Source organism: Sinocyclocheilus anshuiensis, unplaced genomic scaffold (assembly GCF_001515605.1).
Source record: "Sinocyclocheilus anshuiensis isolate Anshui unplaced genomic scaffold, SAMN03320099.WGS_v1.1 scaffold328, whole genome shotgun sequence".
In the NCBI taxonomy this organism is placed as follows: domain Eukaryota; kingdom Metazoa; phylum Chordata; class Actinopteri; order Cypriniformes; family Cyprinidae; genus Sinocyclocheilus; species Sinocyclocheilus anshuiensis.
The window spans coordinates 1,426,404-1,442,220 of NW_015558621.1; the positions used below are offsets into that span (position 1 = coordinate 1,426,404).

At 34.8% G+C, this 15,817-nt stretch overlaps 1 protein-coding gene across 1 annotated transcript in view; it reads right to left on the bottom strand.

Moving 5' to 3' along the window:
- The window catches only part of LOC107680679 (relaxin receptor 1-like), a 53,924-nt gene that overhangs the window by 22,420 nt on the left and 15,687 nt on the right, over window positions 1-15,817 (bottom strand). Inside the window, exon 2 of the mRNA XM_016476688.1 lies at window positions 4,784-4,867. Within this exon, the coding sequence (XP_016332174.1) occupies window positions 4,784-4,867 (84 nt within the window). The remainder of the gene's footprint in view (window positions 1-4,783; window positions 4,868-15,817) is intronic.

The following is a 15,817-nucleotide window of genomic DNA, read 5'->3' on the forward strand; positions in this document are numbered from 1 at the left end:
CCAATCACAGCACACCTCGCTTTTCAGACCGATGAGCTTTGTAAAAATCGACGCGTTTCAAAAAGGCGGGGCATAGAAGAGAAACAATAATGTACAGTATGTGGAAAATAATGAGTTTTTTTAACTTTAAACCGCATAAACACATTTCATTACACCAAATACACAAAATAATGTTATTTTTAGCAGCATCATATGACCCCTTTAACAAAAGTCATGTTACAAATACTTGAGAACAACAGGAATGTAACAAAACATATACAAGTAGGGGGAACTTGTCTATATGAAAAATTTAAAAAGTTTACAATTTTTTTTGCCTTATGTTTCATAGAAAATCAGTATATATAATATTCTTTTTTCTAAAAGGAAATATAGCTTCTTTTTAGCAGGAAATGTTATATTTATGAATATGAAATTTCACCTATATAAAAAAATTGTATTTACTATATACTGTTTTAATACTGTTATAATATTTTTTGTCATTCATACATACTGTGAGCAGATTATTCAAATAAGAAACAACGGATTTTGAATTAAAAGTGTATTTAAGTGAAAACTGAAAAGGAATTTGTGTAATCTGATGGTGTCAGCAGTTGGATAGTTCAATACAGTCTGCCAGACAGAATTAAGCCACACGAGATACACCAACTCTTTATCACAGTTAAACAGAGCAAACGGTTGCCCTCAAATCCAGGGAAAGTAAATGCCTCCGACAGACCATCTGTGGCCCAACACATTGTTCCAACAGAGTCTTATCTGTATTAAACATTGGGGAAGGATGTGAAAGCACAAAGACAGAACAAAAGATGCAGGGAGGCGACAGCAAGAAAAAGAAATCGAACTCCGGCATTCACCAGGATGGCCCGCGGTGACTAATTTGGGGAGAAGAGGAGAGAAGAGATGCAGGCAAAGCAGAGATGGTGCTATAATAAAGCTCACACTCTCTTCAGACCAATCAGCTTGTGCTAAATTTGCTGGTAATGAGGGGATGAATACAGCAAAGTCATCACTGCCAACATGGGCTGGATTTTAATTGGTCATTCGGACCGTTTTAGTGCAGCTTGCATAGTGCTGAATGTAATTCATTAATTAACAATGGTCCATGTGCTGGGATACATGTAGGGCATGTTTCCAACACATCGACTATAATTGAAACCTTAAGCTGTTTAGTTATGTAAATGACCTAAGCTCACTGGAGGACAATATTAGTGAATGAAAATTATTTCTGACCAGTGAAGTGTAAATTATTGTAAGCTCATTTCCACCACACTTCGATAAGTCATAATGACATAAAAAGTCATAATTATGACATAAGTCAAAATTACAATGTACTAACTCACAATCATGCAATAAAAAGTCATTACTATGAGATAAAAATTTGACATAAAGATCGAAATTATTAGATGAAGTCATAATCATAATTATAATTTTGAATCAGTCTCTTTTTATGTCATAGACTCATAATCTCTTTTTTTTTTTTTTTTTTTCAAATCTTTTCAGTGAAATTTTTGAACCGGTTCACAAAAACAAGTCTGAATGATTGAATGATTGGTTCTCAGTGATACTCACTGGTTATTTCACTTATTATTTAATTTTGTATCACAGCGTAAGCTCACTGGAGGACAATATTAGTGAATGAAAATTATTTCTGACCAGTGAAGTGTAAATTATTGTAAGCTCATTTCCACCACACTTCGATAAGTCATAATGACATAAAAAGTCATAATTATGACATAAGTCAAAATTACAATGTACTAACTCACAATCATGCAATAAAAAGTCATTACTATGAGATAAAAATTTGACATAAAGATCGAAATTATTAGATGAAGTCATAATCATAATTATAATTTTGAATCAGTCTCTTTTTATGTCATAGACTCATAATCTCTTTTTTTTTTTTTTTTTTTACTTCATCTCAATTTTTTTTAATGTAATGAGTTTGAGTCATTCGGCGTATTGCCGTGATTTTCTTTTCTTATTTGGCAGAAATGGGCTTCTATATAAGTTCATGCTGAAACCAGGAATGCTTAAATGGTAGAATAATTTCAATACAAAATTATTAAATTTTATAAAAAAAATTTTTACATTACATATATAATGCCAACATATTATTCGTTAATGTTCATTCATATAGTTAGAAAACATTCGTTTTGGTACTCATATTTTCGTATGTGGCACACAAATATTATCTAGATATTTGTGAATAAATGTCATTGTATTTTACCATAAAATTACATTAATTTAAAAGAACTATAGTTTAAGAACACTTTTCAAGCAAAACATTTTACAAAAAGAAGTTTGATTTATTTAAAATTATACAACAATACACATTTAATGTTCTATTTTATTTAAAAGGATAAATATATGGTTCATAACTGAAACAAAATGAGTGCTTGGACACTTTTTCGTTGTAAAACGTGAGTGGATCATGTTCATAATGTAATGAACTCCAGCTGTGGGTCCTCTGCTAGGACAGCTGTGTGAACTTGAGAGGAACTGATTGACATCCATTAAAAATCACCTTGAGATCAACTGGTTAAAAGTCACAGCAGAAATGGTTAGACACATATTGTTCAGTGTCATGTTTGTTTATTGGACAGTGACTTTGCAATATCACACTGATTTTTCACACACCCAGGCTCCATCTGAACATGTGTCTGTGATCAATACTGCCTATCACCTCCAATAGTAAACCATATAAGCCTCAAGATATGAGCTGTCTAAGACTTATGAGCGGTTGCCCTAATCTTCTTTCATTTCCTGCCCAAGTAATAAAACATTGAAACGATCAAACAGCCTTTCATGAATGAAAAAAAAGGAACAGAATTTTTTGTTTGCATGTAAGAGAAAGTGAGCAATATACAGACAGCTGCCACCTGTGCTGAGCCATTAACCTGTCTGTCCAATCACTTTTTGGGATAAACAGAGCATTACACATGACTCCAATAATCATCAGACGCACACTTCTTAAAATCTCCAAACACATGTAAATACTGCTGACTGGAAAATCTGTAATCACATAAAACACTATAGGGATTTATAATGTGATGTCTGGGAATGACCAGGTGGTTTTGTTTGCTCTGAAGTGGTCCGTTCGTAAATACAGCTCTACTGACAGCATCTGACAGCAAAATGTTGCTTGTCAGAGTGTGTCAGTCAGATAACAGAATATCAAAGAAAAGAAAAGACTCCTCAACGAAGACAACGTGTTCAATATCAGAAGTGAATTCATGACAATCAACTGTCAGTTACTTGTTTAAAATGATCTAAATTGAAATAATTCAGTAAGCATACAAACATCACGGCTATGTTATTATGTGCTCTCCACAATTAGAGGTGTTTCTGACAGTATTTTTTGATTATACACATGCAGCACACCACATGTATACATTGTACACTTAAATTTCAGGACCACTGGCTGTTTATTAAATGTGCAGTAAGTTATTTCAGAGAAACTGTGTTGATATTTAAGATCACCAAACCAAACACTTCCCTACCCAAAAAGATCACACCTCTATCTTGATAGATCTGCCCCCAAATTTACGAACATGCTGTCCAACACAGGCAACTCCCCAATCATGAGCGGACACGCCCCTTACTGGTGATTGGCTAGAAGTGTGTTTTGGTGCTCAGTCCGATCCACTTACAACAGCGTTTCTCAGAAATTGCTTTTTGGTGTTGAACTGCTTGGGTTTTTTTCAGAAAAAAGGTACAGCTTAAAAATACAGTAAAAACAGTAATAGTGTGAAATGTTATTATAAAGGATCAGTGTTCTGTTTTAATATATTTTAAACATGCAATTTATTCCTGTGATGCAAAGCTGAACTTTCAGCAGTCATTACTCCAGTCTTTGGTGTCACATAATCATTCAGAAATCATTCTAATATGCTGATTTGCTGTTTATAAAAAACATTTCATATTATAAATGTTAAAAACAGCTTTTGGTCAATTTAATATGTCCTTGCTAAATAGAAGTAATAGGGCCAGATTTACGAAACAGGGCAAATTAGCATTAAAGCGCAATTCCATAAAAGCGCTTCAGGGGAAAATTCTGTGTGTGATTTACTAACAATGTGCACATTAAAAAACACAACAGCCAGATCATTTCCATAATGACCAGCGCAATCTACCAAGAGCAGCGCAAATTACAGCCTGCTTTAAGACATGCTTTTTTTTTGGGTGTTTAATATTGGCGCAAATACCAGTAATTTGATGAGCGCAAACGTTAGGAAATCATGTTGCGTGATTCATTTTAATACTCTCCTCCTATAAATTTTGCATCTAAAAGGGAAACTCCTACAAATGCATATTCAATAAGGTCAAGCGCAAAAATAACTGTCCATGCCTTTTCAGCGCTAATTCTTCACTGCGCGTCTTTAGTGAACCCTTCCTTCCTAACAGTACTATTTTAACGACAAATATGGTTTGTGCTGGCGCAAGCTGTTAATAAATCTGGCCCTTAAATTCTTAAAAACGTTGAACATCAAAAAGTGATAATTACTTTGATAATAAAAAGGCCACACATGCCAAAATCTGAGGACTCGGTTATTTTGTGAATGGCAATAATTATGTCAGACTGAAAAAGTCTTGTGCATGTATTATTCTAACTGTCCATCTGTCACTGTTGTTTCAGCTGTGGAATGACACAGTACAAAGTACAGCTGCCAAATGAACGCATACTGTGTTTCTAAAAGATTCATGTAAAATATGCCCTTAAGATATTCTCTACGAGGTTCAAATTCTCTGAATTTTTGCAGAAACATAAAAATGAGAGCATACTCACAGCAGGCATTTGACTTGGTTCCAAGGTTATTACTGGGGATGCCAAAATAGTTATCGAAGAGATGAGGCCAACCATTATTATCTCCTAGAAGAAAAACAACATGAAGTAAAAGGTTACTGAATCAAACACATGCTCTGCTTGTCATTGCTAACAAAGCCGTTTGCTGTGGCACAGATGTTCACAGGTGTGACAGAGAACACACTGATGGCACAGCAAAGCCCACAATGAGAAATTCAAAAGGCTAAGAACCATTTTGCAGGGTCTTTATTTTAACAAATGTGCCTCCACTCATTCTCTCATGGGAAGTTGCATAATACATAATAATGCATTTGGGTTTGTTCTTTTTTTAAGAATCACGTTAACCTACTCTGCAACCCCTGTCAATCATCTTGACACTGCTTGCCAACTACAAAAGTCGTGGAGGAAATTAAGCAGATGGCATGCAAATAGGTGTGACTTTTGTGCTGTTTCCTGTCTCCTGACACCTCACACTTAACACCTCAAACAAATTAAACTCAACCTTCCGGCTCACTCAATACACCTTCATCAATCACTGTCAGGGTGATCTCATTCATATTTGTATGTATTCAAATGCAAAGTGTTCATGTACAATATCACTCAAAAGTTTGAGGTCAGTAAGTTTTTTTTCCTTTAAATAGTTTTTCAAGAAATGAATACTTAGGAATTAATTTTCAGCAGGGATGGATTAAACTGCTCAAAAAACGACAGTAAAGACTTCTACATTGTTACAAAAATAATTAAAATAAATACCATTCTTTTGAACTTTCCATTAATCAAAGAATCCTGAAAAAAGTATCATGGTATCCACAAAAACATTAAGCAGCACAACTCTTTTTAACATTGATAATAATAAGAAATGATGCATCAAATCAGCATATTTATCAGCATATATATGATTTCTGAAGGATCATGTGACACTGAAGACTGGAGTAATGCCTGCTGAGAATTCAGCTTTGCCGTCACAGGTATAAATGAAATTTAAAATACATTCAAATAGAAAACTGTCATTTTAAATTGTGATAATATTTCACAATATTGCTGTTTTTATAGTATTTGTGAGCAAATAAATCTTTGGTGAGCATATAAGGCGTCTTTCAAAACATTAAAAAAAAATCGTACACAATCTTAACATAAGTGAAGGAATAAGTGCTAGAACAAGACTTTATGTGAATTTCTAATATAGTACTAATGTCATGATGAAACCATAACAAATCCAGCACACATGCTGTTTACTACTGCAGACAGAATCTGAAATACAGAATGTAACGATGTTAAAGGCAGACTCAAGCTGGGTTCTTAATGCCAAACATGTCCAATGGTTCAACGAAAAACACATTCTCAGCCTGACCATCTTATTTATAATCCAGCTGCGGACTGAGCATCGACCTCACAGCCCAGATGGTCAACACGGGGGAATCCTGACCTGCTAACAAAACCTGCAAAAGGCCAGGGGAGCCACACTGTCCTTCTGCATTGAATTAAACACATTCAGTGCTGGGCATTAAAAGTTTAGCAAAATAAAATTCACCATTCAGTCATGTGCCCTTGTGCAAACCCAGGAAAATGCATCAGATTTTCTGCAAAGTATAAGGTTGTTTCTTTAATTATGAGCACTTTAATTAAAACTAAAACATTCTGTTTCATGGGAAGGTCACATCTGGAAAATTTGGAAATATTTTAACCTGTCTTCATTATTGCTACTTTTTAAATGTCTAATGTGTAGACATTTATCAAATAATTGAAACAAATAAACATAATCATTTCAATATTTATTAAAACAAAACATTAACCTTTTCAATATTTATTGTTTAAAAACATACAGCTGTCTCACAGTTCCACTCCATTTCATTTCATTTCACCACAATCAAGATCAAGCTGTATCTTTGTTTTCAAATTAAAAATAAATAAAAAAAATATATATTTTGAAGATACACAAAATGCAATCTACTGTATAAATTAGCATTTGCAGGACAAATTTGTCCATTATTTTATTCTAGATATGTTTAAAATAACAATAAACTGTCATTTCCACCAAGTGATTGAAATGTTCATGATGCTTCAAAAGTAAAATGGCAGTATTCTTCAAAGATTTAAACCCACAGTTGTTAATTATTAGCTGATAAATTAGTGGCCAGTGTGATTTAACAGGACTTTAATTCTTAAAAGTCACAAGATTGTAGGGACAATTATAGAGATGTTGTCTTATAAAAGCTCTTCTATAATAAAAGTATTGTTCTTAGTATGTTACTAAAATTGAAATCAGCCTGACAAAGACAACTGAATTTCTAAAAATGATTCAGCTCAGTAATTCTAACTCAGCAGTGTTCTTTCTGTTCCATTTGAATATTAACTTCAGCCAAGTTTAACCGAGAGAATGTCTTCTGGGGTCATTAATGACAAACATATTTAATTTTACTTAGTGTTTAAGGATAAAGGAAATGACTTCTGCGATGCTGAAACATCAACACTTTGCTTGCATAGCTCATTATCCATCAATTTTCTGTGGCGCTCCTTTCGTGTCATGCAGGTAATTGATTATGCATGGGTGAAATGCAAATGTTAATTAAACATCTAAGCTGTACTACAAAGACCTCAAACAGTCTTTGCAGTAAATAAACTTTTCCAAGAAGGTGAACAATGTCAGGCAGCCGATACTTACTTCAGCTCTATTTTAGATGACTTTTTTTATACTGTGTGTGTGTGTATACAGTATATATATATATATATATATATATATATATATATATATATATGTGTGTGTGTGTGTGTGTGTGTGTGTGTGTGTGTGTATGTATATGATATAACAACAACTACAACAACAACAGATGTTTTTATTTATTTACATCATACCACAATTTAAATCTAGGGATGCTCATAGTAAATCAACTTCTCATTTAAACTGAAATGCCAAAATGGCAGGGCTGATGACTTTCATAAACTATTATGGGAAAAATGGATACCATTCAAACATTCATAAACAACGAAGGCACCTGGCACCCTAAAGAAATAATGACAGCAATTCACAGGAAATAATAATAAAAAAAAAACTACAGATATATTTAAATATTGTTAGCAAGACAAAAATGTAGGCCATATTCAAATGGAATAAACTCTTGACTGGCATCTCAATTAATATTCTCAATTAATTATTGTTCTTATTCATTATCTTGATTGCAAACAGGCTACAAAAGGATATTGTGTCTGTAAACATTTCAGTCTTATCTAGACGCCCTAGCAAAATCATCTGCCTTCAATTAAGGTTTAGTCATGCATTCTGCAAAAAAAAAAACATGTATTTGGTTTGTTATGTTTTCCTGTCAATGAAAGTCAAGGAACTTAAAATGCACTTCCTATTAGAATAATAAAGGGACAGTTCACAAATTCTGCCTTAATTTTCTCTCCTTCACCTTCATGCATGCTGTTATTTTTCTCTGAAGAGCTCAAAAGGGAAAGTATTTGAAAAGATATGGAATGATTTGGAACATTACACTGTAAAAAATGACCGTGAATTTAACGGTAGTAACATTATATCAGTGAATGAAATACTGATAACCGTAAAACCTAAAACGTTGCTACCGTAGTTTTTACGGTAAAATTCCGGCAACCACAGCTGCCGGTTTTTTACCGTAAATTTTACGGAATTTTTTTACAGTGTATGACAGAGAATAAATATATAAAAGTTATCAATTTTTGGTAAACGATTGCTTTAAGAGAACATTTCAGGTCCTTTCATTTGTGGGCAAAGTACTACGAAAAAAGTAAACCCTTAGTAACCCTTAGTAAACACTTACAACTCAATCTTTTTCTCCACTACCACCGGATGAATTCAGGTTCTCCTTTAACACTATACTGCACACAACACGAGTGAACAGCATTCCAATGAGTTTAAATCCATCATTGACAGGTAATGTTGCTATTTGTGTCCCAGCAAGTCTCTGACAGGTCATTTTTCCCCCAACTAGCCTTATGTCACAACTACAGGAGCTCACACTCTTGGTTATATTGAGCAGCACTGAGGCAGCCATTAGTAAATCTTTGCTTACATGAAAAGAGAGGAAACCCATCTGAACCTTTGACCTCTGCATTGATTTTACATGCACAAGGACAGTATGTCACGCACTGTGTCGGAGTGAACGACAGAGACATAGATTAGAATAAACAGTCTTTAATGAATCCTCACAAGGGGTAATCCAAACCAGGAACAGGAGAAGACACACGTACATCACAATGTAGACCTGACAGACAGAACACACAGACTGGGACTTAAATACATGGGGTAATGAGGACAATTAACACAACACACCTGAATCACATGAACACAATCAAACAAGGGAGAAACTGGGACATGGAGCACATGGGGAGGGAAAACACAACAAAAGCGGTCCATAATCCTGTCACAGTACAGTTTTATTACTCTATTGTGTTTTGACCGAAAGCTTAGCCCATCAAACATAATGATCCCCAATTTATACAGAGGTTATTTCCAAAGAAAGGCTTTTCACCACTAATACAATTCACTGTATTACTGACTTTTAACAACTCAACATGACTGATTTGTGATATTGTCATCCTTAATAAGTGAACAAGCATGTTCCACTGCTTTTTATAAGTGGACAGTAGCAATTTTGTGGCTTTCTGGTGATAACATGTTACCCTCTGACAAATGATCACTGACAGCATGTAAAAAACTGTAATGACGGTGCTTGAGATTTTGCAAAACATATAAAAACTATGTAGGTGTTTCTTTTTTTTTTTTTTATCTAAGCATCACTGGACTGCATCCTCTATGCGTCATTGCTGGTCTTTTCAAGCCCTGTGACAGAAATGTAAAATGACAAGGAATATTCAGTGCTGAGATAATATCTCCTCCCTGTGTAACATTAAAGGGTTAGTTCACCCAAAAATGAAAATTCTGTCATTAATTACTACCGCCGGATCTGTTTCCTACTTTGTTGTGATTTGATATGAAATAAAACAGCATATCCGTGTGACGCAGCTGACACAGAACAGCATATGTTGTTTACGTCCAGCTGATACTCTCCAAAATGGCACTACAGGGTGATGCGGAGGAGACGCATTGTTGAATAAAGTCGTTATTTTTTTCTTTTGCGCACAAAAAGTATTCTCGTAGCTTTATAAAATTACGGTTGAACCCCTGATGTCACATGGATTATTTTACAGATCTCCTTGCTACGTTTCTGGACTTGGGAACATTTCAGTTGTATTGCTGTCTATGCAGGGTCAGACAGCTCTCAGATTCCATCACAGATATCTTAATTTGTGTTCCGAAGATGAACGAAGGTCTTACGGGTTTGAAACGACATGAGGGTGAGTAATTAATGACAGAATTTTCATTTTTGGGTGAACTATCCCTTTAAGATTAATGGCCTTGTTTATGCGGCTGGTCCATGACAAATTGAGCAAAATTTTTACAAAAAAATACAGGTAATGACCACTGAGATGACCACTGCATTCTAGGTAATGCAGAACATAGTTTGAATCATTAAATGCTAACAAATGAATAGTCAGCAATCAATGGAAGTGCAGTTAGGGGCTTAGAAATATTGCGGGAAAAGGTGTAGTCTAAATCAAAAGGAATAGAACATGAGAAATTTTCTCTAAAATTTATCTTTTTTTTAAACGCTTTTAACCTTGGGTAAAGGTATGTTTCATGCTTGTAAACAAAATTTTCATTTTGGGTTGAACTATCACTCTAACTGTATCAAATGTAAAAAGCTTAGCACCAACTACAAAATAAATAAATAAACAAACAAATAAAATAAATAAATAACATAAAAAAAATTAAATACTATAGATAGAAAAAGACTAGTCTAAAACTTAGTGAGCTGTCCACTGCCTACATGTATTCGTAAAAAACTATATAAATACACAAATATTGCATATATATGGTATATATAGTGCATATATGGTGTTTTACTGCTACAAAAAGTACCATAGATAGTTCTCAGCCTTTATACATTATATGTAGCATCTTTATCTCTTAGAAATCGATTAGGCTTATTGAAAGAATAATCTGTCTGGCTAGCCATTACCTTGAAGATTAAATCAATGATACTCAAGATGAGTTTCTTTATTCAGGTTATTATGTCAATGGTGTGATATACTGTTATTGTCATACTGTGTCACTATGATATGACTAATTCATTCAGCTGAGCATACTGTAAATATCAGAGTTCACAAGCCATCCATTTCATAACATAAGGCTATTTTAGAAGGGAAGCACATATAACTCTGGGGTTTCAAATTCTAAGAAAAAACATAAGCATGTCACTGCATAACAGTCAAGCTCTGCTTTTATATGACGTGTCACAGCACACACTACTACATAAACACGGTTCTCACTCACAAATGACCTTTCTAACAGATCTTCTAAGCGAGATTGATGTGACATGGCCACTGCGTTCCCATGGTGCACCTGTCATGGAGCATTTTATAATAGAGAGGACAAAAGACACAAGATACAAATCATAAGCACCTGACTGTAGCTTTCAACTCGATGAATGCAATATGTAGATTACTATACATTTCACCTAATTACTTCAATCCGTTTTGAGTAGAGAATTTTTTATCACGTACTGACTAATCATATTGATGTTTTACAGCTGAAAGACTGCAAAAGAAAAGTAAGCCAGATCTGAGAAGAAGAACCTGTTATCCATTAAGTCATGTTTAATGACTGATGCACAATGGCATCAGTGAAGCAAAAATAAATAAATAAACAAAATAAAAATTCTTTGACAAAACAGTGAAGGTCAAGATTTAAAATATTTAAATTAAACTGAACATTTTTACCTAACATTTTTATTTGATTTGGGATGTAAAAATTTTTGCACTTGAACACAATACGGATATTGTATGCTTTATTAATAATGAGGCAGAATAAATCAGTGTACCTGAATAATTCAATACTGTAGCATTTGGACCAATCAGACACACGTTTGTTCATTAGATTTAACAAATCAATTATTAATTAGATTAACAAACGTTCACAGACCCCTCACCCAATAAACATACTGGGTGCCAAGTTGTCTGTGACTCTCACATCAGTGACCCGCCTGGTGCAGTCTGCGGTTCTGTTAGATAAAGAGAAGATGAGGATGTGAGCTAGAAGTCTTCTGTACCTTAAGTTTGAGCCAGGCTTCGGCCTTGACTTTTCATTCATCAAAGATCCTAGGATCTCAGCTGATGTCTCTCTTAGTTCTCTCATCACCTTAATCTGGGAGAAAACTCTCCCAATCACCACCGAGCCAGAATAACATCTTTTGGAGTTCCTCACCCTTCAAACCCGGAAGAACTTGAAGAACTCCAACACCACCAAACCTTCAAACCATCAAAACTTTCATCTGAGACTGCATCCGGACACTCGTTCAACGACCAAGGCAATGTAAGTATCGTACATTTAACTAACCGAAACAGAGGTTTAGTATAAGCGGTAGACCCCGTTGTAAAACGGCACTGATGGTTTTTAACTCAGGTGGTTCTGACTCATTTTCCATAACTGCATTCTCTGGTTTCTCTAATGGCTTCATTCATTCACTTTAACTCCCCTTTTGTATTTCCGCGTGAGTGTATGTATGTTTGTTTGTTTGTTAGACTAGTTTGTGTTAGTGTTTAGTTAATAAAACTCTTGTGCACAAATTACATGAGTTTCTGATTCACCTTGCAGATTAATGTCCCTTTACGATTTTGATCCTTGCTACATGCTCTAATGCATTAATACTGTATGAAAGTGTTTTCTGTGGCCACAAAACTATCCTTTCCTAGAGTTGATATAAACTTACACTGAATGTTTGCTGGACGAACAGATTAGTTGAGGGCAATTTAATTCTGCTACAGTTACTACTGGCAGCTGATATAAATAATTGTAATTAATCATAATTAATTGTAATTATTTATATACATTTCCCTTTTGAGCTGATTTGCTACAATACACTGTCTAAAACTAGACAGTTGCTGGGTTAGAAACCTTAAAATGCAACCTTCAGGGCAACATATGGTAGAAAGACATCAAGACATGAATTCAAGTCTGAATTCAATGCAATCATAACATCCTGTCCACTAAATTACCATTATCTGGTTATTTTAGGGCAGTATGCTGTATCCTTCACTGCCTACGATATCCAACAATCCATTGCATTCAACAGTTGGCAGAAAAAATAAAAATGGCACCTGACAGAGCAGTTGAAAGCAAAAAATGAATTTATAAATTTATGCAGTGTGATTAAATTTCCACAGAGAAATAACCATTGTCACAAAACATATTTCTTGGTCTAAAGTTCTCTTGCCTTGCAGACCTGTCTGAATCCTTAGGAGGAACTTTTATACAACAACACTGTCTGTTCAATCACTAACTGACTGACTGACTGACTGACACAGCTGCCTTCAGTCTCAGACACAGTCAGTTTGAAAACAGGGCTACAAAGACTAGAAAACCACTGAACAATGTAAGACAGTTTTTGAGGTGAGGAGAGAAACTATTGGAGATATTACATAAAATTGCCCTGAAAGCTTTAAATGTACTGAAGTTCTGCTTAATATTGACTGATTTGGCTGACACTCCATTATAAAAACATGTATGACACACTAGAGTTTGAAGGAGGTAAGTTTTTTTATTCTCGCCAAGGCTGCATTTTCTTGATCATGTTTACCATTAAAAATACATGTTTTCTATTTTAATATATTTAAAAATGTGATTTACTCCTTTGATTGCAAAGCTGAATTTTCAGCAGTCATTGCTCCAGTCTCACATGATCTATTTAAAATTATTTTAATATTCTGATTTGATGCTTAAGAAACATTTCTTATTATTATCAATGTTGAAAACAGTTGTGCTGCTTAATATTTTTGTGCAAACCATAATGAATATAAAGTTCAAAACACAAAACATGCATTTGAAATACAAATCTGCACACATCAGTGTAAACTATGATTTTTAAAGCATCGTTATTAGAAAACCAGACTAACCACATTTTCTTATTTAGTTGATAATATGTGAATTGCCCCCATTTTTTAATGGTGTGATTTAGTGTTTGCCTGAAGTCCTTATAGTATGACTTCTACTCACAAAAGATGTCAATGTGTCTAACATTTTGGGATTAAAATAGTACTGAAAATATGAAAGTGCATATTTTCCTAAACTATAAACTGTATATGGAGGCTGCTCTGCTTTGAGGGACTGACACAATAATTCCTTATGCCTTTTACCATGTTTTTACTTGCTTTGAATGCTTAGACTTCATATCAAGGGACAAAAGGTTTGTCCAGAATGTATAAAGAGTGCCAGAGGAACATTTTCAGCTCTCCAATCTACCCAACCTTTCAGTCCATACCCTCTTTTACTACTAAATGATGAGAGAATGATGGGACCATTAGACAGCAGACAGAAAATTAGGAGCCCTCCCTCAATCTGAATCAATTTCAAACCAAAGTGTCCCTCTACTTTCTCTCTCTTGATGGGTTTCTAAGTTTGACAGGGTTTTTTCAATAGGGCCAACAGAAAAAAGCTGAGAACCATGAAATGGCAGCTTTGAAAAATGCAAGATGAGAAAGATAACTGTAATTAATGTGCCCGAGAAAAGCCTTGACACGTAAACCGTTCCACATACTGAGGTTCAAACAAATTATGACACAGTTGTGTTAGTCAGCGGATGTTCATGTACGTGACAAATGCCCCTGCTTCATTCCTTCATTTCTTTATTAAGCTACAGATCAGTGCTCTATGGTGCTGCAAGACTGTGTGCCAAAGGCTACTAAGAGAGTGTTAGTATCAATGCTTAGACACAACTGAATTAAAGAAAAAGTGCACCTAAAATTTTTCAGCAAATACTGAAACAAATGACTTAGTCTTTACTACACACAAAATTTCTATATGGCTTAAAAAAGACTTTTGAGAAATAGTTCACAAGTCATATGGACTACTTTTATGGTTCTTTTAGGATCTTTTAAGTTCATTATGTTGAAACCTCACATGGGATGTTTTACAAACATAAAACTATCCAAACGTTTGTTTCTAGAAGTACACTGTTCTAAAGTTTAAGGTTGGTAGCAACCATTACTCCAGTCTTTAGTGTCACACGACCCTTCAGAAATCATTCTAATATGCAGATTTTTTCTTATTATTATTCATGTTATTATCAACAGTTGCTGCTTAAAGGGGTCATATGATGTTGCTAAAAAAGAACATTTTGTGTATTTGGTGTAATGAAATGTGTTTATGTGGTTTAAGGTTCAAAATTTTCAACATACTGTATATTATTGTTTCTCCTCTATGCCCCGCCTTTCTGAAACGCGTTGATTTTTACAAAGCTGATCGGTCTGAAAAGCAAGGTGTGCTCTGATTGGCCAGCTATCCAGTGCGTTGTGATTGGCCGAATACCTCAAGCGTGTGACGGAAATGTTGCGCCCCTTACCATACTGTGATGCCGTGTCCCGGCCGGAGTGACGAGACAAAAACATTAAAACCCATTATAAATGAGGCATTTGTTGCATCCAGTGGGGACATAATTACGGATTATAATGACTTATACTGTCTTTTTACGCATTGCGTTGCATCGCGCCGCGTAAACATAAAACCATGTCTGCATTTGTGATTGGGGAAACGGCAAACAACAAGCGCTACTGTACACTACCCAAAACTCGCGTTTGAATCATCAGTGGCAAATTCTTTAAATATGAAAACGTTCTTGCAGTCTGTGAGTCAGAACAGCCGGCATTGTAGTCTACTCTCCCAGATTCAGGAAACAGTCCTCCATAAAATGCGCTGCACACAACTGAATATTTGGGTTTAACTGTTCTGGAACAGTGTTGTAAATACAACTTACCAATGATTTCTAGTTTTGTCCTCTTTTGGAAAGCCAAACAAAGTATTTTTCACTTTCGCAACAAAACACACAGCGTCTTCTCAACATGGCGGCGGCGGTGGCAGCAACAATAAAGTTACGCCTTCTTATTTTGCGTGAACATTTGGGCGGCGTTATGCAAATCTTCCCACAT